This window comes from Neopsephotus bourkii, unplaced genomic scaffold (assembly GCF_033783945.1).
Source record: "Neopsephotus bourkii isolate Nb327-2 ecotype Australia unplaced genomic scaffold, CSIRO-AGI_Nbou_v1 NB_284, whole genome shotgun sequence".
Taxonomy (NCBI): Eukaryota; Metazoa; Chordata; class Aves; order Psittaciformes; family Psittacidae; genus Neopsephotus; species Neopsephotus bourkii.
This window is the reverse complement of record NW_026900793.1, coordinates 1,883,593-1,911,388: the sequence shown is the minus strand read 5'-3', so window position 1 is coordinate 1,911,388 and position 27,796 is coordinate 1,883,593. Positions and strand designations below refer to the sequence as shown.

Genomic DNA, 27,796 nt, shown 5'->3' with positions numbered 1-27,796 from the left:
CGTGGCGTCGCGCAGCGATGACGCGCCGGGGTGGGCGACGACGCGCCGCGCTGGGAGTCGGGGCCGGACATGGCGGCGGGGCCCGGCCCGCGGGAAGATGAATAAGGGCTGGCTGGAGCTGGAGAGCGATCCCGGTGAGCGCCGAAGCCGTTACCGGGGCGAGGGGAGGGCATGGACGGCTCCGGGGGGCGGCTCTGAGGGGCCGGGCCGGGCGTGGAGCCTGGACCTGGGGCTGTGAGGGGCAGGCTGGGGACTGGGAGGGAGCTCTGAGGAGCAGGCCGGGGCTGTGGGGTGGAGGGGTGAAGTGTGGAGGGGGTTGTGAAGGCAGGATTAGGGGGTGCAGCGCCGGAGTGGGGGGCAGGGGAGGGTGTAGGGCAGGAGGAGTGGGTGCTGGGGGAAAGGGGGCAGTGCAGGGTTGATGTGTACAGGACATACCCCATAGGGGGGTAGGGAGAGGTTATGGGGATGTAGGGTAGACAGAAAAGGGGTGTCAGGATTTTGGATGTAGGGCTGAGGACAAGGATGGGATGAACAGGGCTGCAGGAGCTCTGTGAAGGCTCAGAGTGGGGCCTGGGTGCCTCTGAGGTGCCCCAGATACCTACCTCTGTGTGTGTATAATCTGGTAAACCCACACGTGGGGGCTCCGTGGAAAACATCTGAATTGCCACAAAGGTGTCGCATGAGACATTCCTGTCGTTTGCAAATGAAGCCCCAAAACATCATGGAAATACAGGGAGGGGAACCGTGTGGGATGCTCCTTGTTACAGAAACAGCACTGGCTGGCAATTGCCCCAAAGCTTGGCGGGCAATGGAGGACAGCCTGGGTCACCTGGGGGTATGTGAGGGTGGCCTCTGTGTTCCCTGTGTATCAGATCCTGCCAGTGCTTTGCAGCTGAGTGGGTGGATCAACGCCTCTCCCTCAGGGAGCCCAGGAGGGTTCTGAAGAGCCTGGTGTGGTGCCTGAGCAGCTGGGAGCAGCATGGTCACAGCTGTCCCTTTCCTGCTGTGGTGGAGTCCCGGAGTTTGGCATTGGTGGAGCGTTGTTTTAACACCTCTGGGTTGCTGTAGTGCTGTGTGGGGTTGTCCTCCCGGGGGGTGAGAGCCTCTCTTCAGGACGTGGTGGTGTATTTTGGAGGCTGTGGGTAAGGAGATTGGAGCCCTAGCATTATACTCATCTTCCTGCACTCAGCAAAGGACTCTGCTGTTGTTCTCTCGGTCACCCCAGCTTTTGCTGCTGTTAATCCTAGTTTTACTGGTACTCGGGAATTGCCCAGGTTATTCCCATCCTCCCCCTTCTTCACCACATGCTGAAGACGGGATGCAGTTTGAATTCTCCCACCTGGGAGGGAAGGTTCTTTGCTTGGAATATATCTGCCTGGGCAGAGGTGAGCTCTCAGCATGCTTCAGATTTGTGGAGGTTTGGATGCAGAGTGACAGCTGGGACAGCAGTTAGGAATGTCTCATGTGCTGCTCTCAGCATTCAGCACATCCCATGAGCTGCCCAGCCCCTGCCTCAGGGCTGGCGATTGGAAGCTCTCGGTGCTTTAGTGATCAGGAGGGGTTGGTAGATCCAGATTAGGGCTGCCTGTTGTGCTGCTGGGTGGAGATGGCAGCCTTGGGAACCTCCAGGCTGCTGGTGTAGTGCTGCATGTGCTGGTGAACACCAGAATGTTTCCTCCAGGCAACCCACATACTTTGGGATGGGGATTTTGAGTGTTCCAGGAGGGATGGCAGCAGGACTATGCCTTTTGGGATGCTGAGGTAATACAAAATACTGAAATGAACTGGAGAGAAAACATGGTTGGAAGGGACCCCTGAAGTCTTTGGCCCAAAGCAGCTGACTTCAGAGGTAGTTCAGGTGGCTCATGGCTGTGTCTGGTTGGATACACCCAAGATTTCTGCACCCTGGTCTCAGGGCTGACCGTGCTGGTGGTGAAGAATTGGGGTTTTTTGGTTGCACAGGGAGAATTTCTCTTGCTGCAGCATGTTCCCATCACTTCTTGTCCTTTCATGGTGCACTCAGGGAAGTTTGGCTCCGTCCTCTCTGCCCAGTGATGTTGCTCACATCAACAGCTGAGTTCCCATACCCTTTGGTGCAGTCCTACTGGTCAGACACAGTCCTAGAGGACTGCTGTAGAGGCATAGGAGTGCTCCAGGCCACGGCGAGCTTGGAAGTCATGCTTGGTCATCTCCTTCTGGTGGTGCCTGCTTTTGGCATTTGGTGTTGTTTGTGTCCACAAGGCCTTGGTCTGGTGCAGATCTTCACTGGCTGCGAGGCAGAGCTTGAGGTGTGGTTCACATTTCACATCACACATGTTTTGCTGTCATCAGTTGACTTCAACTGTTGGAACTGGAGAGTGACTGAGGCCTTCAACCTTTGCAGAAGCTTTTGCACTTGAAAGACTCTACCTGGAAACAGCTGTGACTCCTGCTTCCAGCTAAAGAGGGAACAAAAGCTGTGGCTGCAGTGAGCATCTGAAGACCCTTGTGGAATGCAAGCACCACTTGCCTGAAGTGGGTTGCTGCACAGAAGGCAGCAGTGCTGCCTGAAGTCTCTGTAGATGTCACCTGTATAACACAGCCTTCCGTGGTATCATGAGAGCAAGGAGGCTCTCATCAGTTTGAAGCATGTCATTTCTACAGGGTGTTTCTTCCCACTGGCAGTTCTGGTTTTTTGCTCCCAGAAGTGTCCTCCCTGTTTTAATCATTTTAACTTTGGTGTGGAAGCTCCTCTGGCTCTTCCCTTCTTGACTGAGCAACTTCCAACAGGTTCCTTAAATCCGTTGCTTAAAGGGATGTTTTTCAGGATTGAATCCTTCTTATTGCTATTCCTTAGACTTTCTCCCAGGCTTTCAGCAGCCTTTGTATGGCAGCAAAAGAAGCAGATTTATTATTCCAGTCTTAAGCTCACTGAGGGGGGGACTGCCTGGAAACTAGGCTGGCTGCCTGTGCGTGGCAGTGGAAGCTGCTGCTCAGTTCCTGATGTCTAATCATCCTTCGGTCTCTTTGCTGTTGTGTGTATCCTGGTTATATCCTTTTGTAAGGGGAATTTTGTCGTCGCTGGTCCCCTGGGAGATGAGTTAGAACTGTGTGTGTCCGTTAGGTGCTCCCTGCTGCTCTTCATGGTGGGGGGTTATTTCTTGGCAGGTCATCAGTGGGTCAGATGCTGAAGGTGAGTCCAGCTTCCTTGGCCTCTGGCAGGAGAGGGTTTGTTGGGGTGCCCTCGAGGAAGTGGATGATGAATGGGATGGAGGGTTGAAGTGAGCCAGGACTTACCAGTCTGCTCCTGGGGGTTAACATGATCCTGGTGTTGCTCTGCTGCATTCTTCTGACTGTACCTTGGCCTGGCACCACATGGGACCTTCGTGGACCAGTAGCAGCAGGTTTCCTTTCTGCTCTCTTCCATCAGAAGTAACCTGTTGGGTTTGTTCCTTTCCAGGTCTCTTCACACTCCTGGTTGAAGATTTTGGTGAGTGCAAGAAACATTCCTGGGAAGTCAGTTTTGTGTTAACCACGTGTCCATTCTGGTGGGCTTTACACTAGCTTCTGCCCTTTGTTTGCAGGGGTCAAGGGAGTGCAGGTTGAAGAGATTTATGATCTGCAGAGCAAATGCCAAGGGTAAGTCACAGGTGTGAAAGCGTGAGTTTTATTAAGCAGAATGTGTCACTGCCAGAAAGATGGGGCTGGTGGTTCTCTTTTCCTCTCTGCCTTTGCTCTGCTGTAGTTTGAAATCAGAGGTTTCTGGTGCTGGGCAGTGCAGCCCCACTGGTTGTGGTTCATCCAAAATGATACAGCTGCTGACTTCTCTCCACAGCCCTGTCTATGGGTTCATCTTCCTGTTCAAGTGGATTGAGGAGCGCAGGTCACGCCGGAAGGTCTCTACCCTGGTGGATGAGACATCGGTGATCGACGATGACATCGTCAATAACATGTTCTTTGCTCACCAGGTAGGCTGGAGCCAAGGGGAAGCGTGTGTGTGTCTCATGTGACACCTCAGGGAAGCAATGTGGTGCTGAGGTCAGCTCCTCTTTCCTGAGGGTCTCTGCCCTGAGCTCTAGGTTGGAGGGACTCCAGGGAGGGCTGCGAACTCATGGGGCATGGTGGACCCTCTAAACAAGACTCCCCTCCTGTCCTTTGAGAGCCCAGGTCACTGCTCTCACAAGTGGTACTTGTGTCAGTACTTTTCACTTGATTATTGTCAACACTGGGGGTTGTTGAAGAGCTGCCTTTTTCCTGCTGGTTAAAATGGTCCTTGTGTCACCCTCCAGCTGATCCCCAATTCCTGTGCCACCCATGCCCTGCTGAGCGTCCTCCTGAACTGCAACAATGTCGACCTGGGCCCCACGCTGAGCCGCATGAAGGATTTCACCAAAGGATTTAGCCCTGAGGTAGGGGCAGGGATGTGCACGAGGAGCACATGGGAATCTGCCTCTTGCTCCCCTTGGATTGATGCTGTAATGGGCTGGCTCCTTTCCAAGCCCTTTGGCTCCACACTACATCACTATTGCCTCTTCTCTCTCATCTTCGTACTTTGCCTTGTGCAGGGCCTCAGTCCCCTTAGACTTGGCACAGCTCTGAGCTTTGTGTTGTGTTCTTCCCTAGCCTAGGTGCGTTCTCCAAGTCTGGGATCAAAGTTCCTCTCTCCTACCTTCAGACATATCTTGAAGTCTGTGTTTCTGACTCTAATTTCTTTAGCAGAAATTGTCTGTTCTTTTTATCTTGGGTTTCACCTCAGCAGTGCAGAGGGAGTGCCTGAAAGCTGCTCTCCCAGTCCTGGGAGGGAGGGAGGGACTGGGGAGCCAGTGGGTGAAGCATTTTGTTCGTTTCCTATTACTTCTCAGTTGTTTTCCTTGCTGTCGCTGCAGAGCAAAGGCTATGCCATCGGCAATGCCCCAGAGCTGGCCAAGGCCCACAACAGCCATGCCAGGTGAGTGAGGGGGGATCTCCAGCTCACTGCTGCTGAAGGAAGCAGGCTCCCCACTCACCTCTTGCCTCTCCTGCCCTTGCAGGCCGGAGCCACGGCACCTGCCAGAGAAGCAGAATGGAATCAGTGCTGTGCGAACCATGGAGGCTTTTCACTTTGTTAGTTATGTCCCCATCAAGGGACGGCTGTTTGAGCTGGATGGGCTGAAGGTCTATCCCATTGACCATGGTAAGAGCCTGCCTGTCCCTACTCATCGCTACAGTTGAACAGACACCCTGCTTTGCCCAGATGTGTGTGTTATTTTTCATTGCTGCGAGGCATTAGCTGATGTTTGTGGAGAATCACTCCAATGGCTTTGTCCTGAGTTTCTGCAGCTCACTTTGGAGCATCTGTGCTGGGGACTGTGTCTGGAAAGCAACAATCTCTAAATGCATTGCATTGCTTTTTCCAGCCTTGCCATTATCCTCCCCAGTGGCTCAGGGTCACAGGGTCCTTCTGCAGCTCTGACATAACTCTGTATTGCAAGAATCTGTCTGCTTGATCTCTTCATGTGCCCAATAACTGCTGTGTGTTGAGGCACAAGCTCCCAGTGCACATCCCAGCAGGCTGCTCTGGATACTTCATTTATTTGCAACTTGGCTACTCAGATCTGCCTTCCAGACACTTGTCACTGCTAGGAATTTACATGTCTGTCAGGCCCTTTGGTAAGGTACCCACTTGATGTTCTTGGGTTACTTAATCATAGCACCACATCCAGTGGCAGGTGGATCCCAGCAGGAGCTGGGATTTCCTTGGACTTTGGGATCCAAGCCTGTGAACCACTTGCAGGGTTCAGAACTTGCTTTTCTGCCCTGCAGATAGCCCATGTTTTCCATTTGGAAGGCAGAGGCAGGAGGTTCCACATATGGGCTAAGAGCATGGTCCTTCTGCCTCCTGGGCCCCTCTTGACTTGCTCACTGGTACAGAAGGGAGCTGTTGGATTGCCTGTGGTGTGGATGGCAAGATCTGCTCTGTGTGTCGGCAGCAGGAGCCTGGCTATGCCTTGTTGAGTCCAGCTCTTTCTTGTTCCCACAGGGCCGTGGGCTGATGATGAGGAATGGACAGACAAAGCCAGGAGAGTAATCATGGAACGCATCGGCCTGGCCACTGCAGGGTGAGGTCCCAGCCGTGGTGCATGCACTGGCCCATTTCTCCCTGGATTGTTTCTACTGTGCTCTCTCTGCAACAGTTGTGCAAATGGGGGTGGAGAGTTTTGCCTGGAAGGAGGTGGCAGGAGCTCTGCAGGGCATCTCCTTGCTGGGAGCCAGGCTGATGTCTCCTGTCCCTTCCTGCAGGGAGCCCTACCATGACATCCGCTTCAACCTGATGGCCGTGGTGCCTGATCGGAGGATGAAGTACGAGTCCAAACTCCACATCCTGAAGATGAACCGCCAGACTGTGCTGGAGGCCTTGCAGCAGGTAGGACAGCCCAAACCCGAAGGGAGTGTGAGCCTGAGATGGGAATAGGTTCTGTTTCCAGGGCATCTCCATGTGCTGTGGGGGCCCCTAGATTTTGGTTTGGTTTTTGTCCTTGGGAAATGTCTTCTGGGAAGAGGAGATAGCCAGCTTCAATGCTTGGCCTTTTGCTGCTCACCTGGGAGATTACCCATGGCATTGTCCATCGATAGTGCACACCCTCATGAGTTTTGCAGTGCTTGAATGGGAGGGATGTGGCTTTGGTCACCCCAGTGCTCAATTTCCATCTGTCATTTGCCTTCAAGCTTATCCGAGTAACTCAGCCTGAGCTGATCCAGACCCAGAAATCTCAGGACTCCCAGCCTCCTGAAGAGGTGAAGCCAGCCAGCAGCAAGACTGTGACCCTAGAGAGCACCCATACAGGTACAAACCCCCTATCAGTGTTGTTGCCAGCCAGCCTGGCCTGCTGTGGTGTGACAGTGGCTGCCTTGACCTGGAGCTTGAGGCAATTTTATGGTCAGCTTTGCTTTCTTTTCTCCACGCCCAGCTCCATGCACACGGTGCTGGGGTGTGGTGGATGCCTCTGTGCTTGGCAGGAGAGTTGTAGGGATGTGGAGTTTGAAAATGGGAGGGCTTAAGCTTGGGGACACAGGTGACAGCTGGAAGTGGAATGGGAAGTGGGTCTGATGGAGTATAAGAGCTCTTCTGTGCGGTGAGCAAGGGGTGGCAGAGGATATGGAGTAAAAGGTGGTGGTGCTGGTCATGAAAGGCTGTGCTGTGTTCGTGTGGCAGATGGCACCGATGAGCCTGCCACCCAGGGCCACCTTGCGGCCATGCAGAGCCCACCCACCAAATCCAAACCAGTGGCAAAGGCATCAGCGAGCAGCATCAATGGAGCACCTCCAGGAAACCCCAACCCCATCGTGCAGAGGTTGCCAGCCTTCCTGGACAACCACAACTATGCCAAGTCCCCCATGCAGGTAGGCTGCAGCTCCAGGCCAATAGTGCTTGGCTCGAGCTGAACTTCTTGCTTCCAGGCCCTCACCTCTGCGGGGCTGTGGCTCTTGACTGGTTTAAGCCCTTCCCCTGCCTTGCAGCCTGCCTGCCCTTGCACTAACCCAGACTGGGAGGTGAGAGGGCAAGTAAGGACTGGCCTGGCAGAAGATGTTAGTATCAATGTGGGTCAGCTGAGCAAGCAAGGGAAAAGTCCCGTCTCCTGTTGAAAAGGGCATGCTCTGGTGTTTGGCTGGACTCAGGACATGTCTGCTGGGCTCTTCTCCCTTCCCCTGCTGCCAGCAGGCCATCAGCAATGGTGTTTTGCAGGAGGAGGAGGACCTTGCAGCAGGAGTGGGTCGCAGCCGGGTCCCAGTCCGACAGCACCAGCAGTACTCTGACGATGAGGATGACTACGATGATGATGAGGAGGAGGAAGTTCGTAACACCAACTCGGCCATCAGGTGACTGAGCTGAGGGCAGGGAGCTGACTTCAGCAGAACTGCCAGTCCCAGATCTCTTGAGAGCTGATAGTTGTGTGGAGCCTGTGCCTGTGTGTGCAACTGGGGCTGTTCTCTTCACCTGCTGTGTTACTGCTGGATTTTGTGAACCTCTTCTGCAGTTCTTCACTATCAACCGTGAATTTTGGCTGCTCTATCTATAGCTGTTGATTGGCAGCAGGCTTTGAGGAACCTCTGTTCCCCAGTGCAGACTGCCAGGTTTGCTCCTGGTGAGTGTTGGTGTGCTTGGACTGCTGTGAAGGTCAGGAAATGGGGTCACAGCAAGGGTGTTTTGGGGGCTTGTGGAGGAAGAGTAGAGGTGTGTTCCAGCTGTGTAGGGGTGCCCACAGCAGAGGGGTTCAGTTTTGAAGTGCTGCCAGAGAAGCAAGCGGCAGTGGGGGCAACCAAGAAATGTTTCATGCCGTGCTTCATGCCAGGAGACAGCGAATACTGATGAGTGTGAAGCTGGCAGTGGCTGTGCTGGGCCTCTTTCCACCAGGTACTCAATTTCCCTTCTGTTTCCGTGGGCAGGTACAAAAGGAAAGGGCAGGTGAAGCAGGAGCACATGGCAGGGGCTGTGGATGGCCAGCTCTCCGTCCTCCAGCCCAACACCATCAACGTCCTGGCTGAGAAGCTGAAGGAGTCTCAGAAGGATCTTTCCATTCCCCTGTCCATCAAGACCACCAGCGGGGGTACTGCTGTGGCAGTGGTCACCCACTCCCAGCCCTCTCCTACCCCCAGCAACGAGAGCACAGACACGGCCTCCGAGATCGGCAGCGCCTTCAACTCCCCGCTGCGCTCCCCCATCCGCTCGGCCAACCCCACGCGCCCCTCCAGCCCCGTCACCTCCCACATCTCCAAGGTGCTCTTTGGCGAGGAGGATGGGCTGCTGCGGGTGGACTGCATGCGCTACAACCGCGCCGTCAGAGACCTGGGGCCTGTCATCAGCACTGGGCTGCTGCACCTCACAGAGGACGGCGTGTTCTGCCCGCTGGCTGTCGCAGGTAGGTGTGCGATGGCTTTAGGGGTGGTGGCATCTCCCCTGGGGTGACTGGACACTGTCCGTTGACTTCAGGAGTGGATGCCAGTCCTTTGATGTAGCGCCTAACACTTCCTTCCCCTGTGTGCAGACGGGGGGAAAAGCTCCCCACCTTCCATCAAACCTGGTGATGAGGCCCCGATCGCAATCAAACTGGACGAGAAGGAGGGCAGTGAGGCCAGTGACAGCAAAGAGAAGGTGGGACTTGGCAGGACCAGTGATCACCCTGGGGGGGAAAAGTATTCTCCCAAGGTGAGTTTTGTGCTGCGGCAGCCCTGGGGACACGGAGCCGCAGCAGCGCTGGCAGTGACTGAACCGCATGTGCACGCTGTCCCGCTCGCGTCGCCGCAGCCGCGCCTCCAGGTGCAGGGCAGAGCAGGTTCTGGGCCTTGTGTCACCGTGGGGATGTTTCCCTCAGCACGTGGGCAGAGCTGCTGCCTCCTGCAGCTGAGGTGTCCGGGGTGCTGTGCTCTTCTGCGGGCCAGAGGGACCCTGCACCCGCAAGCCCCAGCCTGCTGGGAACTCCGCTGCTTGTCTGTGCCCTCCAGCTCAGAGCTGGGGCAGCACAAGTGCAGCAGGGGCTCCCTGGAGGAGAGCTGGTGAGAAACTTACTCAGAAGGGAAGTTTGCAGCCTCAGTGCTGGCTGACTGATCACCCTGACTCAGAAGCTCACTACAATGAGCTGGTCTCTGGTATTTGTTGGTTTTGCTGAATTCTCCCTTTCCCAGTGCAGAGAAGAACATGTGCCAGCTCAGCCCGCTGGCTCCTGGGCTGCAGCAGGGCTCTGCCTGCTGACGTTTGCTCTGCTTGGTCCTGGCAGGAGCTGCTGGCACTGCTCAAGTGTGTGGAGGCAGAGATTGCAAACTATGAGGCCTGCCTGAAGGAAGAGGTGGAGAAGAGGAAGAAGTTCAAGGTGTGTCAATGGCTTGTTTGTGTTGCCAGTTTAGCTCCCCCAAGGCTCATTCTGGGTTGTTAAGCCAAAGTGGAAGCAGTGTTCAGCTGAGAATGGCCCTGGGGCGCATGTGGGACCCTTTCCCATTACCAAACCACCCTACGGAGCAGAGCTCCTGCCAGGACAAACTGAAGGCCCTGGTCAGGCACTGGTGGGCTTGAGGTGGGTGGAGCACTGCAGCTGGGCCACAGCTTGACACAGCATTGGCAGGAGGAAGCAGGGATTGTGCTTCAGGGCCTGGTGGGATTCCTCCCCTGCCCACGGTCACCGCTTCCCAGCTGTCCTTTGTGGAAAATGCTGGCACCTGAAATGGGATAGACAGTCCCAGCTGTGCCTTGGCCTGACCTGGCTGGGAGGCGGTCATCCTCTTCTGGTATCTTTGGCCTGGGAGGTGGGCCCTGTCTTGTCCCCGTTAGCCTTGAGCTCTTCTTCCTCCCCACCACCCATTTGTAGATTTGTCATCTCTTTGTAGATTGATGACCAGAGGAGAACCCACAACTATGATGAGTTCATCTGTACCTTCATCTCCATGCTGGCCCAGGAAGGTGAGCTGTGCTCTGTGGCTGAGGGGATGGAGCGTGGGGCTTGCATTCAGCTGAGGGAACCACTCTGAGCATGGCAAAGTGGCACCTGGGGCCCTGGGGAACTCATCCTGCCTCGCTCCCTGTTTCTGCTGGGGCTGGGGCATGAGGTAGAGCTCAGTCTGTGGAGCCACAGTGTCCTTCTGGTTTGATAGTCCCAGGAGGAGCCTGGGATGGGGCTTGGCTAGGCCAGGGAGGGCTGTGCTCCAGCGTGGGCAATACCAACGTGGGCATGTGTGTGGTTATCCCCTGCAGGTATGCTGGCAAGCCTGGTGGAGCAGAACATCTCCGTGCGCCGGCGGCAGGGGGTCAGCATTGGCCGCCTGCACAAGCAGAGGAAGCCGGACCGACGGAAACGCTCTCGCCCCTATAAAGCCAAGCGCCAGTAGCTGGGGAGCCAGGACTGGGAGCAGCAGCAGCTGGGCTGCTGGCTTTGGGCAGTGGCACTTGGATCGACATTCCCTCTGCCCAAGGAATGGGACCACAGCGACAACGAGCCCTCGGCCGAGGTGGAGCCTGGGGCCAGGGAGAAACCGGCTTTTCCTCTGAGCCCAAGTTGTGAAGGGCAGGAACACACAGTCCTGAGGGGAGGCCCTGCAGCCACCAGCCAGCCAGAGCACACAGCTCCCTGACCGTGCCACGGCAGCACCCACACGCCCTGGGCCTGTGTCTCGGCGCCGTGGCACAAGGGGAAGTGACTGGTCTGGCGCTGTGGGAATGCTAGCAATGCCACTGCTAGCCTGAGCTGGCCACAGGGGGCTGTGGCTCGTGTCCTCAATCCGGGCCTTCAGCTCTCTGCTTCCCCAGGGCATTTGTGTCTCTGTTTTCCGACCCTGTCCCTCCCTTCCCCAGTTTTGATTCCTACCCACACTTTTGGCCATTGCTGAGCGAGGTGGCTCCTGGACAGAGCCCATTCTCCTGCCCCGTTCCCAGAGCTGGCCCATGTGCAGCCAGGCTGGTCCTGCCTTGCCCTGTCCCCTCACCGCTCTGGGTATACAACCCCCCTGCCAGTGCAGCCTGGCTCCTTGCGCCCTGGGCAGCTCTGGTGCCAGGTGAGGTGGGGTGGGCTCATCCCTGGAGCTGGGCCTTGGCCCCAGCACTCTGTGGCTCTGCTGTCGTTGCTGCTCTCCTGGCAGCCTCTTCTGTGGTCACCCAGGATTGCTTCCAGAGAAACCCTGTGAATTATAAACAAGTTCATGGGGTGGCTTTGGTGCTGCTGGGCACAGCACCGGGGCAGATGCTGCATGCGGGGTCCCTTGGTGGCCTTGGCAAAGCCTTTGAGCACGGGGAGAGGCAGCTGGGTACTGCAGTGCAGAGATGGTGCAAGCCAGAGGTCAGCACCTTTGGAGGGGTCCTGGAGAGGAGCTAGTTTTGCAAGTCTGCAGGTTTGTGCAGCTCTTGACTCTGGAATGAAACAGTTCTTTTGGTATTTGTTGAAGGGAAGCAAATCCTTCTGTCTCTTGCCGTGTCTGATATCAAGTGCTGGAAAAAGATTGATCTGTCTGAAGGAATAAAGCTATCCTGTAACAGCCACCCAGGGGAGAGGCGCGTCTGTGACTGGGAGCACTGCTCTTCTGTATGCTGGACCTTTGAGGTAACCGTGGGGATTGCAGCACTACCAGGTCAATGTGATGCTGGTGGAGCTGAGCTCCCTTTATTGACAGCTCAGAGGGCAGGAGGGGAGAGGGGCTGCTGCCTGTCTGTGCTGGACAGCAGAGGCCATGACTCAGGCTGATTGGTTTCCTGCCTGCAAGTCCAGGGCACAGATCAGTGCTGTGCCCCATTTGATCCAGTGCTTCTGTGGCGTGTCTGTAGGGATCTCGGCAGCAATCACGCAGTTGGAGTGGCCTGTTGACAGCGTGTAATGGGGGAAGCAAGGGTGAGAAGGTGGCCCGGCAGCCCTCATGCTGCACACGCACTGGGGAGTCCTGTCCAAGTGACCCTCTCTGGGATCCCCTGTCCCATCCCTGTGCTAGGGGACAGGCGGAGTGGGGCTGGGGGAACCAGGCTCCTCTGGTTTTGGTGTGGGCTTGAGGATGGGCTGGCCAGAGGCAGAGCTGCAGAGCCAGGGTGCTTCCTGGTGCTTCCTCGCCACAACCAGAGCAGGAGGAATCCTTTCCCCCATGGATGCCCTCACCCAGTGTGGTCAGGAGCAACTCCTGGCCCCTCTCCTCTCCTCAGGCACCTACTTCACGGGTAGGGTCTTGTAGATGGGGCACAGGTAGGAGCCGGTGGCTGGCAGTGTGCGGTGTGGACAGGCAGTAACCAGATGTCAACCATCTCCGTGTACAGCTCCTTGGGGCGCGACTCCACCAGCCGGACCGCAATGGGGTCCCAGTGGGCACCTCCAGAACAGGCCATGGATGCAGCAGCCTTCACTGGGAGGGCTGCTGGGCTCACACACAGACACATTCAGCACCTGCAGAGGAGAGGGGGCGCAGGGCACTTACTGGTTCAGGGGTGTCCCTGGAGCTCCTTCAGCTGCTCCTGGTTAGTTCAGCACTGCCAAAGGGGAGCTTGGCCCAGACCTCAATGGGGCTGGGCTGGGTTTTCTGGCACCTCGCATCCTGAGGCCACGGGGCAGCCTGTAGAGGGGGATGTGAGCCCGTCTGGAGAGGCAGAGAGGCGCCTGCTTGCCTTGTGTGCATAGCTGGCAGTGTGGGTGAGTGTACCCGAGCACAGAGGGGATGATGGCTCCAAGGGCAGCAGTGCACCCAGTGGCAAGTCAAAGGTAGAGATGCTGCTTTTGTGGCTTTGTAGCAGCAGATTCCAAAGAAATCCAGAAAAACAGCCTCTGGCTGCCTGGCTGACCTTGAAGCTAACATGATGCTGTCGATGGAGATGATGGACTTCCTGGCAAAGTTCTGCAGCGTCCCAGTGAGGAACGCCTGGGAGAAGAAGATCCCACTGGTCCAGAACACAGAGGGGATCCTGTGACTGATCCAGTTCTTCAGGAATTCAATCTGCTGCCGCAAGCCGTTCACCCAGGATGCGAAGGGCTTCAGCAATGGGTAGGCCTGTGGGGCACCCACAGAGGAACGTGTGGAATGCAAAGACATCCTAGACCTTGTGCCCCAGCTGCTGGCAGCTGCCCAGAGCCCAGGGATTCACCCAGCCCCAGACTGGGAACAGTCATGAGCTGCACCAGCCTGGAGACATCTCCATGCTGGAGGAACACAAACCAGCTCAATGTAACCCCCATGCTGATTCCTATTTGGTGGGGTCTCATAGCTGCCCCCCCAGCCCTGAATTGCTCATGGTTGCAGATGGAGACCCTGCTTAGTTTCCACAGGACAGGGATCAGCTGGGGCAACACAACTGTTAGCATGGCTGCCAACCCCACTGCCATGCTCAGCAGTGAGGTTCCTCAAAGGTGGTTGGGAGCAGGGGCCTGAACATCCTTGCTGCTCCCCAGGGAAGCAGCCAGTTGCTGACCCAGCACATGATCCCACAGGGGCTGTACCTGATCGCCTCCTGCTCCAGCACTGTGTTCATGGACTCCATAGAGCAGTGGGTATCTGTGGATCACCTCCTCCAGGTCCATGGGAGCAGGGTGTCCCTGGCAGTCTTCTCCACGAGCTGGAAGGAAAGTGGCAAATGGGTGAGCCCCCTCCTGGCCTGGATGGCAGCATCACTGCTGGGGTTTGTGCTCGCTGCCTGCACCAGGCACTGGCTGGCAGAGCACTGATGGCATCAGGGCACCCACCTCTTCCCTGCTACAGCCTCCGATCACGAGGGTCTTAGGCTGCAGCTGCACAAGAGTCCCCTCCTGCCAGCAAGCAAGCTGCTCAGAGATGTGCACTGGATACCCCAATGAACATGGTACAAGCCAGCCCCAAATGCAAGCAAGGTATCTTTGTAAGAAACAGCTCAATGGTGCACGAACAAAAAGGATCTGGATCACACGAAATCATACTCTTAAAGTTTTCAAACTTCATCTAGAAACCAGCCAAGTGTAAAAAACCAGGTTCAGTATCCTATGGGAAGATAATACGCACATTGTAGTCATAGAATCATAGAAGAGTTGGGGTTGGAAAGGACCTTAGGATCATCCAGTTCCAACCTCCCTGCCTAGCTACTTTGCAAAGGAGACTGGAAAGCTCGGTTAATTACCAGTGCCTGTCACACAGCTATCACAGGAGCAGAGACAACAGGATAATCATCTGTTTCTGATAATGAGTGCAAAACGCACTGCTCATTGCTTCTGCTTAATTACTATTACCAAAGTACTCACAGTATCGCCTCCAAGAGGGGATCTGGCAGGAACATTAATTACTTGTAAAGGTCAATTGTGAAGTCTTTAATGGCAAAGGTAGTATTGTCTGGGAGTAATGTGCCATCTCTTTCCAGCAAACTTCACTTCTCAGTCCCAAGTGCAGTTCATCTGGGACACTTGGCATAGCAGGCTGCCCCCAGGATGGCAATGCAGATACAGCTTGTTCCACCTCGAGTTCCCATCACACCATACGCAGCCACTGTACGTATCTGGGGTAGGATTTCACAGGAGAGCCCTGGGAGCGTTTGTGATGCCAGACACCTCCAATTCAAGCAGCCCCATGGTTACTGTTAACTGTTTTCATTTGTTTGCAGAAGACGTGGAAGATGCAACCATAGATCACATCGTAATGGTTCCCACGGTTCTTACCTTTTCCTGGCTGTCAATTGCTTTGTACAGTTTGATGTGGGCATCTGGATCCATGAAGTCCCCAAACAGAACTGGCTGGGAGGGGATGACCTCCTCAGAACTGGTGTAACTCCTCCATCATCCTCTTCATCAGGTTGTTGCACCCCGTGCGGTCCTCCTTGCTGAGCAGGCGATCACAGAGCAGCTCTCAGGGTACCACCGTTTCATCAGCTGCAGTTTGTCCTGGTAGGAAACCCCAGCAAACAGCCCCCATGGGAGAAGCAGAGAAGCATTAAAGAGCATCACAGTCAGGAGAGCTGGCTCCTGCTTGGCCTGTGGCCATCTCCACTCCTGCTAGAAGGCAGCTGGAGTGGAGAAAGAACGAGGCAGAGGAAGCTGCATCCCCTTCTCTCAGAATCAGCTCTTGTCAAACAGCTGCTTTGCAGGAGCTCATTACAGCTTCAGCTGATCCCCCTCTGTTTGTCCATGCCAGGCTTCCTCTCAGATTAAAATTCCACGTTGTTTGTCCTTATCTTTCCCTCGGTTTGATTTAATTTCTACTGTTTTCAGAAGTGCTTGGGGGTTGGTTTGGTTTTAAAGGTCTTTTTTCCAGCTGCAGCACAGACCCAGGGTCCCAAGTACTTCCTGTCATAAATCACCTCTCCCGACCAGGCTGGAGCCAGAGCAAGGTCCTAGGAGAGCTCCATTGCTATGGGCTAGTAACAGGACAAACCTCTGCCCCTCTCTGCTCCCGTGGCTCCATCTAGCCTTGAATGGCCAAGGTGCATCATACTGACTCCCTGTGGCCACTCGCCTGCCTCCATGACAAGGAAGGACTGCGGTGGTGGTGGTGGATGTCTCTGTACTACTGGTACTAGGCAATATAGCCAAAGGGAAGGCTACCACACTTGTGGAACAGTAACAAAACACAGTTCCAGCAGGAAACTGAGGCCTCTTTGTAGGCCCACCAATGAGTTCCTTCCACTGGAACATTTCTGGTATCCCCCTGGGTGCCATGACTCTGCAGATGGGAGGACTCACCTGGCTGGTGCTGGGCTCAGCCATGAGCACGCCCTGGAGACATCTCTCCAGTTGGAAGTGCAAAGGGACTTGACTGGTGTGGGCAGCAGCTGGGATGGGATAGTCAAATACATACCAATAGCGGCATCAACCAAGGGCTCGGTCAGGTCTTTCACTGCAAGCGCTCCTGCTGCAGACAGAGGAAGGTGAAGAGGGTATAAAGGTGGTGACTATGGGTTGAGAAGGTCCTGGCAGTGGGGACTTTGCCAGGAACACACTTTCTGCTTTCTTATGCAGAGACTATGGGGGGACCCAACTAAGCACCTGCTCACTGCTTGCCAAGGAGCTTTCTGACCAAAAAGAAACAGATTCAGAGAGGGAAGAATGCATCACAACAGTTCTGTGGGGTTAAGACTTCAAGCACCCCAGGGAGGAGGAGGCACTGCCAGACTGGTAATTGGTGCTTACCTGAAATACCCCTGAGAGGTTTTCCTTCTCTCTCTTTATACTCCCGGAGTGGAGTCTCAGCTACTTTTAAGCTAGAAGGGCTGAGTGCCCTCTCACTGGAGTGCCTGGCAATTTACTGAGCTCAGCAAATGCAAAGCCACCGAGGAATGATTTCTTATGCAGCAGTCTGGCAAGATTTAAACACAGCTGCCAGTTTTAGTGCATAAAATACTGGGTTTTGCTTTTCTCTCCCAGTTAGGTTTATTACAGGCAGCGCTGGGGAAGCAGAGCTCCATGACACCCCAGCACTTTGCACTTCCATTTACTTTAAATCACAGTTAGGTGCTCCAGTGTGCCCCCAAGCTCACAGTCAGGTACTGATGCTTGTAATGTTGCAAGCACACAGAAAGCTCTGCTTTGCTTCTTTCATAGCTCACTATTCTTGCTCCTTCCCATTGGCATGCTTGCAGATGAGGGCACATTTGCAAAGATGACCCTAAATTCCCACCCTGTCAAATACACAAAGACTCTCTATGCGCCAAATGAGCCCTTTTCTCCTGGGTGGCTGTAGCACCATGCTTACATCCACCCTGCCCAGCTCTCCACAGGCTGCAGCAGATGGAAAGTAACAGAAGGCTCTGCTTCCACAGAAGGCTGTTGTCTGGGCAAGTGTCTGTGTGCTGAAAGCACAGGTAAGCTGTGCCATGCTGTGCCCATCAGCTTGTTCTGTTCACAATCTCTCTCTGTCTTCTCTTACTTATGGACTGGATCTCTGTAACCCTTTTCTCCTAGGAGTCCATCTAGAAAGAGACAAGATACATGAGTCACAGCTTTACCTGCTGAGGTGAAGGGTACCTACATCATCCATCACAAAATCCCATCTGAAAGGCCTAGATCATAGGCTTCCTTAGGAAACTGAAAGACAAAGCTGAAGTTTGCTGATTGGCACCAGCAGTTTGACCCTGAGACTGAACTGTATGAGCTCCCTGTTTGCTAGGATTCAAACCACACTTCCCCAGAAGCATCTTCAAGCAGTGAATGCAAGCTCCAGCTTCCAACCCTTTGATCAGATCATCAGTACTAATTCCTCCCCTCCAACCTCCATTATTATCAGGCTGACTTACAACATGAGGAGAAGGTGCTTATGCACAATGTCAGTGAATGTCAGTGCTGTTGGAAGCTTCAAACCAGTGGCTGGCCATGGAGGAAAAAGGGATGCTGTTAACGATGGGGAGTGGGATTGGGGTCAGCAACCAAGCGTTCTCATCTCATCAGTTCCTATAAATCTCTCACACCAAGGTTTGCAAACACCTGTGCTGTGAAATGGAGTATTTCTGCAATACCCAGAACTGGAGCAATTTTGACAGAGCCTCACTAATCCTTCTCACTTTATTGCAAATGTACCAAGTTATTAGGGGCTCTCACAATCCCAGTTCAGACCTGCTGTGTGCTTGGGGCCCCTTCAGGTCTCAGGATGGAACTAAATGGCTAAGTTGATAGAAACACTGAGCTCAGGGATGCTGCCTTTGCAAACGCAGGAAGGAAACTTGCCTCTTACCCAGTTTGCTGTCAATGAGATCTGGAGTTTGGTTAGCAGAGGTACGTGGCGAAAACATCAGGAAATGGGTAATGTATTTGAGAGGCAAGTTCTCATTGTGAGCATCTTCCCTGTGCCCGTGGGGCCAATGCACAGAACTTAGAGACACAATGAGCAGCATAACCACAGGTATACAGACTGTTCCTCAGCTCTCTGACATTTGCTGGAGGATGCAGTGACTGCTCCCTTAGGCATCCAAAGGCTGGGAGGAGACAGGAGGCTTGCTCCTGACAGCCGTTCAACACATCTCTTGGTGTGGAAGGAATCCGACCAGAGAAGCAGGAAATGGAACTCTAGGAAACAAGTAGAATTTGATGGGGAGCAATCTAGCAACTGCTGCATTTTGATTCAGCACCTGAGCGTTGACATGCCTTTGCAGTGCTGGCGTGGTGCCTGGGGGCTCAATGGAGAGCTCTTGTTGCTTAGGCACAGCTTTTGAGCAGAGAGCCACAAATCCATGGGAGTGGGAAATAATCTCAGAAGGATCAGGTAGCTGTTGATGAGAACAAGGGTAACTAAAAAGCAAAGATAAGGCTGGGCACATACTGCTTATAGTTGATGAGCATCCAGCAGATGGGCCGTTCGGGCTGTGTTTGTCATGGTCACAATAATGTCACAGAAGTTGGTATCAGGAACCATGCTGTAGGGTCCAGCACTTCTGAAAGGGATGGGTGTGTTCAGAGGGGGCCGTTGCATTTATCCTCTATAGGAAAACTGTATCTGCTGCATCTTCCCTGTCACAGCTCCTTGCGTATAGCTCAGACTCTGATGAGGAATCCAGGCTTCCAGCCCCTCTGTCTAGTCTCCACCTTCTCCCTTAGCCACAAGCTGAATGCCATGTAACCTCGGGAAGCTTCGGTAGCACCCACGCTCCGGATCAAGGCAAGCAGAAACCAGGGTTCAATCAGCTCTTTGATACGAGCTGTCTTCTCCTGGGGCATTGTCCTGATCCCCTGAGAACCAGAGAAGAGCACAAGGAAAATTCCAAGGCATGGTTAAGGTACACCAACCCCAAACCCCTCTTAAAGTGCTTGTCATGCTTCCAGCCTCTATGTAAGTTTTGCTAGCCAGCTTTTCCCAGGCCTTGTTAATGTATTCTGTGGCTTAGAACCTGCTGTTTCATTAGTGTACTTGAGAGACTCCCCTTGCTGAACTAATGTCACTCAACAGGAGCTAGGAGAAGAATTTAGTCTTTGGGTTTTAATTTGAAAATCATCCAGCCTTCTGCAATACTAATCCTCCAAGGATCTGCAATCCGAAGTGCATCACTGCTTAGCTCTGATCTCTGCTTTCCACTCCTTCTCCAATTCCCTCTGCTATAGATAAAAGTGAACGTCTTCCCTCCAGCCTGGGAGGCATGGAGCTTATCTTGAGCTCTTGCAGTGGGCAAAGCATAATCCTTCCAGGTTTACCTGTGTTCTGCAGGATGCTGGATTACCTTCTGCCATGCACATGAGCTACAGCGTGACCTTTCTGCACCAACACCTCATTCTTTGGTGTAATAACCAACACTTCGTTCTCTGGTGACTAACTCTCTGCATGACATGATGCCTTTAAGGGTTACAGGCATAATATGGTGACAGAGGTAGCAAAATCCTGCCTTAATGGGAATGAAAGGCTGAAAGAAACGTTCCAAGAGCAGGAGGAGGCTCCTTGTGAGGTTACTGTTGAGGCAATTACCTCCTTCACAAACCTCCAGCCAAAGCCAATGAAGGAGAAAGAGGAACAACTCGGTGTCACTATCCAACACATTTGACTTCGCTTTTACCTTCTTAGGATGCTAGTTTCTCCTCCCCTGCCTGCAGGCTATATTTAACAGAGAAGGTGTGACTGAGAACGCTGCCATTCCCACCGTGTCCCAGATGCCACTGTTTTGACTGGAGAGAAGCAAGTCAAACCCCTTCAGTTCAGTCTTAACCCCAAGAAACCTCTGGGCCTGCCTGTTAGTTCTGTGCAACGATGATGTGCATCTCGTTCCATCACTGCTGTTAAATCATTTGCTCCCTTCAGAGCTTTCCTTTGCAGCTCCATGATATTCAATAAAATAGGAGCAGAGTAGAAATAACAAGACTTGTTCTTATAACCTTCTCACTGGAGTTCTTATAACTTATTCCACAATGGTGCTGCACCACTGACAATCTTGTCCAGGAGATAAGTTTACAATTAAATAAAACTATAATGACCAAAAAGACTACGTCAAATCCATAGGGATCAGCAAATAACCCATGTTAAACCCAGGAAATGCATATATCAGTTTGTATACTGGTAGTATGAAGTGTTTAAATCCAGGCCTTGACAAGTCTGGGCTCATTGATAACTGAGCTGACAACCTCCAAGCTGGAACAGTACCATTGCTCACCTTGAAGCATCTCTTGAAGAGAGAGGAGAGCTGCTGTGAGAAGGGCTTCAGGATGCCTGGAAGTCTTTGCAGCCAGCACTCAACGAATGGCTCCAGCCCCAAGATGCTGGGTTCGAAGTAAACCATGCCACAGCGAGACACTGTGGCAGGGGAAGCAACAGCCAGAGCCTGGGCTTCAAACACCATGGTCATACACTGGAAACTGCAGAAAGAAAGCAAGGAGGATAAGGAGTTGATCACTTCCAAGATACCTTTCAGCATAATTTGGCAAAGATGAAATCTTTTCCTTTGTTGCTGAGGCCGTTTTTGTTGTTCCTGGGCAGCTCAGGGCTACCACTGAGACACCAATTTCATACAAGTCCACCACAGACATCAAATGGGAAGTAAAAGGCAAATCTGTTCCAAGAGAGAGGAAGGAAAACAGACAACAGGCAGCAAAAGCGTGAGAGATGAGTTACCTCTGACAGCTTGATGATTTCCCCTGAGCTCAGACACAGCTTATTGTCATCTAGCACTGTGTTCATGTTCTCAATCCACACAGCATCAACTGGGCCATCAAACATGTACCACTGCTTGATGGGTCAGTGGCCACAGCTCCCCGCTGGATGAGTGAGGAAAGGATCCCATCTGTCCTGAAAGGTGGGAGGGAGGCAGCGCTTGGCCCATTCTGGTTCTGCTGAAATCCATGGCAAAGCTTCCACAACCTAAGGCAACAGAGCTAGAATCTTACCCTGGTTGCTGTGCCCAAGGATACCTGTGCCTCACTGGATGAACTGCCTAAAGGTCCATTTTGTTATTTCTTTTACTGAGACATACATCTCAGTCTGCGTGACACCGTGACACCATGAAACAGTTTCTATGGGCATTAGGGTCTGTATTTCATGCCATCTAACTGTAAAATGCCAAGTTTCCCTTTAACATCTCCGCCCTCAGTGAAAAACAAAGAGGCCTTGCTAGCATCCATTTCAGGTTATAGGTGGGTTATCTTCTCCACCAAGTGTTTTCAGGACAGCTACCCTGCTAATTCAAATGCTTCTGTTGGGTAACTACAGGTTATGAGGACGAATCCAGGCTAAAGAGCATGCCTCTACCCTCTCTACAACTGAAATTCCCCATCCTCAGCATCCATCACCAGGTGATGCTGGAGATGGTGACCAGGGGAGCAGACACAGGGAATGCTGGCTGTTTGCAGCAAGAACTTGATCTGTACATGGAAGCCTGGAGTGCAATTTCCATTCAGGCCCTGGACTTTACTCCCATTATTAATACTTGTTATTTTTGCAGTGTTTGTCAATTGTGGGGTATTGTTACTGAGATCAAGGGAAAACAGTCTGTTCACAAGCTCAGCTCATTAAAACAGATGGATCTGTCTGTAAATACGTTTTACACCACTGCTGTATTTCTCTTTTTGTCACGTTGCCATGTCTGTGTGCTGCCCTTGGGTACAGTCACACCATAAATAAACTGTTGAGCCTAACTGGAACATCCTAGAGAACGTCCTTCAGTAAAGAAGCACCAGAGCCCGAGGTAGGAAGCTCTGAGTCTCAGCATCAGCAGTGCTTGCTCACTTGCATTTTTCCTAGAGGTAGTTAGTTTCACATTTATTTAGTTTCCCATTTTACAGAACAGAGCCTTTAGCTTTGCCCCTAAGCAAGTGGTGGGTAACAGGGCTAAAGGGAGATTCACACTGCTTCCCACACCTCAGTATGTGGATAAAGTGAGCTGCAAATTCAACCTGAGGTCACATACAGAAACATAAGCAGTAAGACCTGGCTGTCAAGAGGGCAAACAGGCTATTGGTTCTTGCTTCTAAATGTGTAAGCAAGCAGGAGCCCTGGTAACAGCAATGAAATGCCTCTTTATGTCTGCAAGTCATTCCTCCTCGTTCAAGGCCACCAGTGTATTTACACAGAACAATCCAAGTGCTTCTTTCAGAAGTAAAGCAAGTGGTTTTAAGCTGCTGCATCTTAGAGCAGGGCTATGTGCTCCATAGCAATTTAATTACTCCTTGTTATGCAGTTAGTGCTGCTTGCTGAGCTGCAGTAACTGTCTGGGCATGTGCTGGCAGCCAAGCCAAGCACACAATAGAAGATGTCAGCTTAAATGGCTGTGACTGGCTATTGTGGCTTGGGGAGGATAAGGACTTGATTGCTTCTGGTTTCATGCCACTGCCCTAAGCAGTTCTCAGCCTTGAAGAGAAGATGCTCAAGAGAAGAAGAAAACTGTTTCCAGTCTGGAAAGAAGGAAAGCAGGTTTTGTACTTTACCACTCATGCGTTAGCAGGTTGAACTCTCCATAAAGCTGGCCCATTGTGATCGATTTGGGATTCAGTACAAAGTACCTGACTGCCTCCTAATTCCCACCACTTGCTGCAGGCTGACCTTCCAGTGATGTCACTGCAGCTGCCAGAACTTGGTAACTGCAGAAGCAGGAGAGCAAGAGATTTAACTGCCACGGCTCCACTTGCTCTCACAGCAGTTGCATTCAAAAAGCAGTGAAAAAGGAGATACAGTGAAGGATAATATGGCAGTAAGGAGATGCCTGGCTGTATTCACAGAAAGCAATTCTAGATGAAGAGGGGAGGAAGTTAGATCTCCTGTCCAAGAGGCCTGAAGCATCTCAAGGTGTCAAAGCATGTCTCAGCCTTAGAAACCTGCAGCAGAGCTAATAAGCCTCGTCTAATCTCCCAACTTGAAAGAGTGAGCTAGTAATATACTTCATATAAATCAGTACCAAAAGGCATCATCTTGGTGCCCTGACTTTTATCTGAGAGAAGGTGGAAATGCTGGAGAGTGAGTCTTCTGTGAAGCTTAACCCTCTGTATCCATAGCTAGGCGATGGTTTACTGGTGCCAGCAGACTCACAACCATACCTTTGTCTTACCAGAACCTGTTGGTCCCACCAGCATAAGGCCATGTCAAACCACAGTAGTTTCATAGAGCTGAATGCACTTAGTTACAGAAACCTGCAGAGGAAGGAATGGGGAGTGGGTCTGGAACCAGCTCTCTCTTTTCCTAGGGCAGAGGACTAAAAGCCCAGGCCCACAGGGAGCTTGTGGAGAGCTTTTTCCCTCACCATCAGTATCCTTCAGGTTCTCTTTGATGCAGGATTTGTGAATGGCTTCTTCCAGGATGCCGTAAGCAACAGGCTCCTCTTTGATCTTGGGAAATACATCTGAGACAACACCACTGAAGAGTGCGAGGGCATCCTTCAGGAGTTTGGGTCCATTGGGTCCAGATCAGCTCCTGCAGAGACTGAACAACTTCAGAGATCTCAGCTCTCTTATGAGGCACAGAAAAGTCCTAATAGGTCTGTGACAATGTGAAGTCTTAGCCCATTTACCTCATCCATAGTAGGATTCTCTCTTTTTAGGTTGCCAGCTGTTGAGATGACACTCTTCACAGCTCTCATCCCAAAATCATTGCGGGCCTGGGAAAGGCACAGACAAAACAATGACATCAGATACAGGAGCACCACCTAAAATAGAGTGAACCTATGCATGCACTCAGTTAGCAGGTAAGAAAAGAAAAATGAGTTATGCCTCAGAACAACTGCTTCCTATCGCAGTTTGTTCTCAGTATCCTTCAAACAACTAACTAGTCCTCAGCTGTACAGACTACAAGTGAGGAAGACAAGAATATCTGGATGATAACACATCCTAGATGGAAGGAGAAGCAGGCAGGGCTGCTTAGCTCAACTGTCCTGCCACTGTAATTCAAACTAGCGCTGAAGCTGAATGCAAGTCCAGCCACAGGAGGAAAAATGAGAACCAGAAAGGAGGGAGGTAGATGAAGAATGGGCACTGTGACCTGTTTGTGATATGCGGTCACAAGACACTGGGAGAACCACCCAGGTACCTTGTGCCTAGGCTGAAAATCTCACATTTAAGAAGACATTTATGGACATTAAGGCATCTACTTGGGAGCTGAGCTGCTCTCACAATAGTCTGAATGTTGTGGTGATTTTTGCAAGGGTTTTGGCTTCATCAAACCCAAAGGAGTGAGATCTCAGCAATCATGGAGTAAACTGGGACCATCATAGCCACAGGATGAAAGAGAGCCTGAAACATGGCTCCAACACAGGATTAACACACTTTTTCCAGCAAACTGAGAAGGCTGGGTATCTACCCCAGTCTGTTTAGAGGACACAGCCCAAGTGTGCCTGACACCTGTCAGGATAGCATCCCTGCAGACTGCTATCTGAGGAGCATCATTTGCTTACAGAAGTGATTCAAATCTCAAAATGATCCTAGAACCTTTCCAAAAGCATCACTTCCTAATCCTTGTCATGGACACACCAGTGGTCTGGGTAGCATCCAGCACCTGTACTGCCTCCTTTCTGTCTATGCAGTCTGTCCTCCTTACCTTCAGCTTATCGGGCAGTTCAGTACGCCCAGCATACCCTGGGTTCACTGTGATGGAGACTGCACAGGATGGGACCAGTGGGATCTCTGTGCCTTCAAACATGAAGCGATTCACCTAGAAAATTAAAGATACTATTCTCCTTGAAGAACAGAGCCTGACCTGAAAATCAAGTAACACAGCAGCATCCTCCAAGAGGAAAACAGTGGCTTTCAGTAGTTAAATTATGAAGCACGGACACACAGACGGGCCCATAACTGCAGTGACTCAAGGTGGGCCCACTGCAGGAATCTGGTATTACCAGGAAGATTTTTCCCTGTTTAAGAAACTGGGCTCATGGAAGATTCACTGATAGGCTTTTTCTTTTTCTTTTTCCTCTTGAACAGACTTTTATCCCTCCAGCTGTAAACAAACATCTTTTCATTTATTCTGCACTAGAGTTTGGACCTGAATTAATTTGTGGCAGAGAGGGCGAAGAGAAACCTAAATCCTTTTGAAAGCTGTGTAGGTAGTAATTTCAGATGGGGGATAAGGTAATGCAGAAGGGTTCATGGAGAGCAAGTTTCTAATTCCAAGCCAAAGTAAAGGAGATTCAGGTCTTAACCCCTCTGAGCCCCCTGACAACAAAGCAGAGGCTGGCTCTTAGACTGGCTGACAGCCGAGTCTCCACGTAAAGCCAAAAATTCACTTTACATTGCAATTCTGGGGATGCCCAAGTATGCATTTTCCTGAACACACTGGGTTTTGAGATCCACTAAGGCTTTGATAACGCATTTAGACAAACGTGGTGCTGAGCAATTCACGGCAGAACACTGTCTTTATCTTAGCTCCAGTTTGTACCAGTGGATCTGTATTGGAGTGTCTCCCACACCAAAGCCTGCTGGCACTGCGGCTCAGGCTGAGATGTACGTGAGCCTGTGCAAGCATGGGCAACTACGGTAGCACAGACTAGGGTGAAGTTACAAAACCCACCCAAGGTGCTAACAGTGTAATGGCCTGATGTGATGCTCCCAGAGAGGGCATTGCTCATGCCTCTCCAAGCTCAAGTGTGTCTGAGTTGCCCCTAAGCAGTGAAGCTAGTCTGAAGACAAGGACTTGCCTAGACTAGCTCAAGTGGAGCTCTTTTGTCTGCCCTTGCATCCACCAGTTCATTACATACCCTCTGCTGCTGTGCTTTCTGAATGGTTGTGATCTGATCAATGGTTGTGATCTTGTCAAAGCAAGCCCATGTGTCAGAGCTAGGCAAGGAAGGAAAAACGAGGGGAGTCAGGAACATCTTACAGAAGCGGACTTGCAGTCAAAAGTTCAGCTAGATCTAGAAATTGTAGATTCACATACTGGGGAGGCAGCACAGAGGCAAGAAATGAGCCTAAAAAGCCCCTAATGCCCCACAGCTACAATGTACTGGTGCAGTGGAAGGGCCTTTAGCCCTCACCCCAACTATGCATCCCAGGCCATGGGTGAGTGAGAAGGGGCATGGTCCCTGCAAGCCCATGGCAACGACTGCTCCTACAGCCTAGGACAAATTGTGCATGTTAGAGATTTGGGCTTGAAAGGTGTCCTGTTGAATTCCTGGTTTATACCTGAGCTGTGAGTATAGCAGACAATTTAGACATCCCTTAAGTCCAGTTTTCAGAGCTTAGATCACAGTTTGAGAAAGAAGTTAAATTACTGACAAAGAAAACATCTGAGAAGAGTATGAGCTTCTGTTGGAATAACATTCAGATTCAGCAGTGTGCAACAGACTAATTGGACCAGCTCTGTTTGACAGGCAGGGAGAGGAACCTCTCTGAGAGGATCCCTCAGGGCTTAGAGCAGTCTCTCCCGGCTGCTCAGTTTTGGATACACTCAGCAGATTCTCTCTTTCTTAAGATGAAGCAGCTTGCAGGCTGAATCTCAGCTCAACGTGTATGATATTCAAACAAAGGGCAGAGCTGCAACACTTGCACAGGTGGATTAGTGCATAGTGGATTGGCGCAAAGCGTTTTAATTTTGCCTTAAATAAACAGGATCTCTTTTTATACCCCCCCTTTTTTTGTTTTAATTGACCCAACTGTCACAAAATTCCTGCCAGAAGGACCTTTGCTCATCCTGGAACACAGTAACCCCCTTACTGCTGCTTTGCTTATTCTTCTGGGTTGATGTGGAAAATACCCACCACTTCCCAGTGGCCAGCACCCCTGTACCTGACCCACAGCATTTCACTGTACCTGGCTAGTCCCTTGAAGAACTTTCCCATTGCCATAAAGTCAAGCTGGCCAGAGCAGTTGGACACTACAGTTTGGGTTGCTAGTGCTTTGCCCAGGTCTTTTGTTGCTTCCCTTTTGCCTGGTCCTGCTGGTGCTCCTCCAAATCTCAGGTGCAGAGCTCCTGTGTCAGGTAACACCTATGACAAAGAAGAGATCAGATGATGAAAAGTACTTCTACTACTGGTTTCAGTAAGGGAGATGTATGATCCATGCAGCTGGAGACAAACAAGAATCCATCCTTTATTATTGGAACTGCTTAGATAGACAGCATTCTGCAAAGGAGTTAGCTATGTGGCCTCAATTAGTATTCACCTGGGTCTGAATGGATAAACCCTTCTGCCACCAGCTACAGATTCACTCTCCTGAAAAAGGACAGTTACAAACAAGTAAAACTATTATTGCTGCTGCATGTTCTAGGGTACCAGATGTCCATATCTACTGCCTTGTAGAAGAGCTCCTTGGCTATCAGGAAGACATCTTATGAGAGAGCACAGCAATAAGAATGAGGGGAATGAAAGCAATCAGTCTGAGCACTGATCATGAGGAATACAGTAGAACCAATGCCAGTATGTTCCTGTGTCCTAATCTCAGTGAGTCCTTTACTGTACAAATGGTTTCTATTTACATGCATTAAGCACGGTCAGATTCCCAGTAAGGCTTGTTCATCCAGGAAAAAGATATTACATAGAAAATAG

General features: G+C 51.8%; 2 protein-coding genes across 5 annotated transcripts in view; one reads left to right on the top strand and one right to left on the bottom strand.

The window, feature by feature from the left end:
- Positions 1 to 11,124, top strand: BAP1 (BRCA1 associated protein 1). 4 transcript variants are annotated; one of them, XM_061347043.1, is made up of 17 exons: positions 2 to 134; positions 3,440 to 3,469; positions 3,564 to 3,618; positions 3,815 to 3,947; positions 4,269 to 4,388; positions 4,866 to 4,927; positions 5,010 to 5,152; positions 5,999 to 6,077; positions 6,259 to 6,382; positions 6,685 to 6,802; positions 7,172 to 7,359; positions 7,703 to 7,836; positions 8,404 to 8,876; positions 9,003 to 9,109; positions 9,732 to 9,824; positions 10,336 to 10,408; positions 10,700 to 11,124. In XM_061347043.1, exons 1-17 carry the CDS (start codon positions 98 to 100, stop codon positions 10,831 to 10,833), a joined length of 2,103 nt encoding a protein of 700 aa, XP_061203027.1. In that variant the 5' UTR covers positions 2 to 97; the 3' UTR covers positions 10,834 to 11,124. The 4 variants fall into 4 exon arrangements, with proteins under 4 accessions (XP_061203025.1, XP_061203027.1, XP_061203026.1 ...); XM_061347042.1 differs by having other exon boundaries at positions 3 to 134; positions 9,003 to 9,163; XM_061347041.1 differs by lacking the exons at positions 9,732 to 9,824; positions 10,336 to 10,408; positions 10,700 to 11,124 and having other exon boundaries at positions 1 to 134; positions 9,003 to 9,602.
- A 3,633-nt stretch (positions 11,125 to 14,757) lies between these two features.
- The window catches only part of DNAH1 (dynein axonemal heavy chain 1), a 42,101-nt gene continuing 29,062 nt past the window's right edge, over positions 14,758 to 27,796 (bottom strand). Inside the window, 15 exon segments of the mRNA XM_061346896.1 lie at positions 14,758 to 15,198; positions 15,200 to 15,266; positions 15,269 to 15,311; positions 16,110 to 16,147; positions 16,150 to 16,318; positions 20,492 to 20,686; positions 20,950 to 21,068; positions 21,071 to 21,123; positions 22,758 to 22,910; positions 23,359 to 23,454; positions 23,566 to 23,753; positions 23,834 to 23,920; positions 24,856 to 24,969; positions 26,012 to 26,090; positions 27,063 to 27,238. Coding sequence (XP_061202880.1) covers positions 15,060 to 15,198; positions 15,200 to 15,266; positions 15,269 to 15,311; positions 16,110 to 16,147; positions 16,150 to 16,318; positions 20,492 to 20,686; positions 20,950 to 21,068; positions 21,071 to 21,123; positions 22,758 to 22,910; positions 23,359 to 23,454; positions 23,566 to 23,753; positions 23,834 to 23,920; positions 24,856 to 24,969; positions 26,012 to 26,090; positions 27,063 to 27,238 — 1,716 coding nt within the window. The 3' untranslated portion in view covers positions 14,758 to 15,059.

Bases quoted from the DNA above. Each gene is read 5' to 3' on its own strand.
- BAP1 (XM_061347041.1), top strand. From the start codon at position 98: ATGAATAAGGGCTGGCTGGAGCTGGAGAGCGATCCCG. The intron at 3,948-4,268 runs GTAGGCTGGAGC...GTCACCCTCCAG, and splicing joins ACATGTTCTTTGCTCACCAG to CTGATCCCCAATTCCTGTGC. The intron at 7,837-8,403 runs GTGACTGAGCTG...TTCCGTGGGCAG, and splicing joins AACACCAACTCGGCCATCAG to GTACAAAAGGAAAGGGCAGG.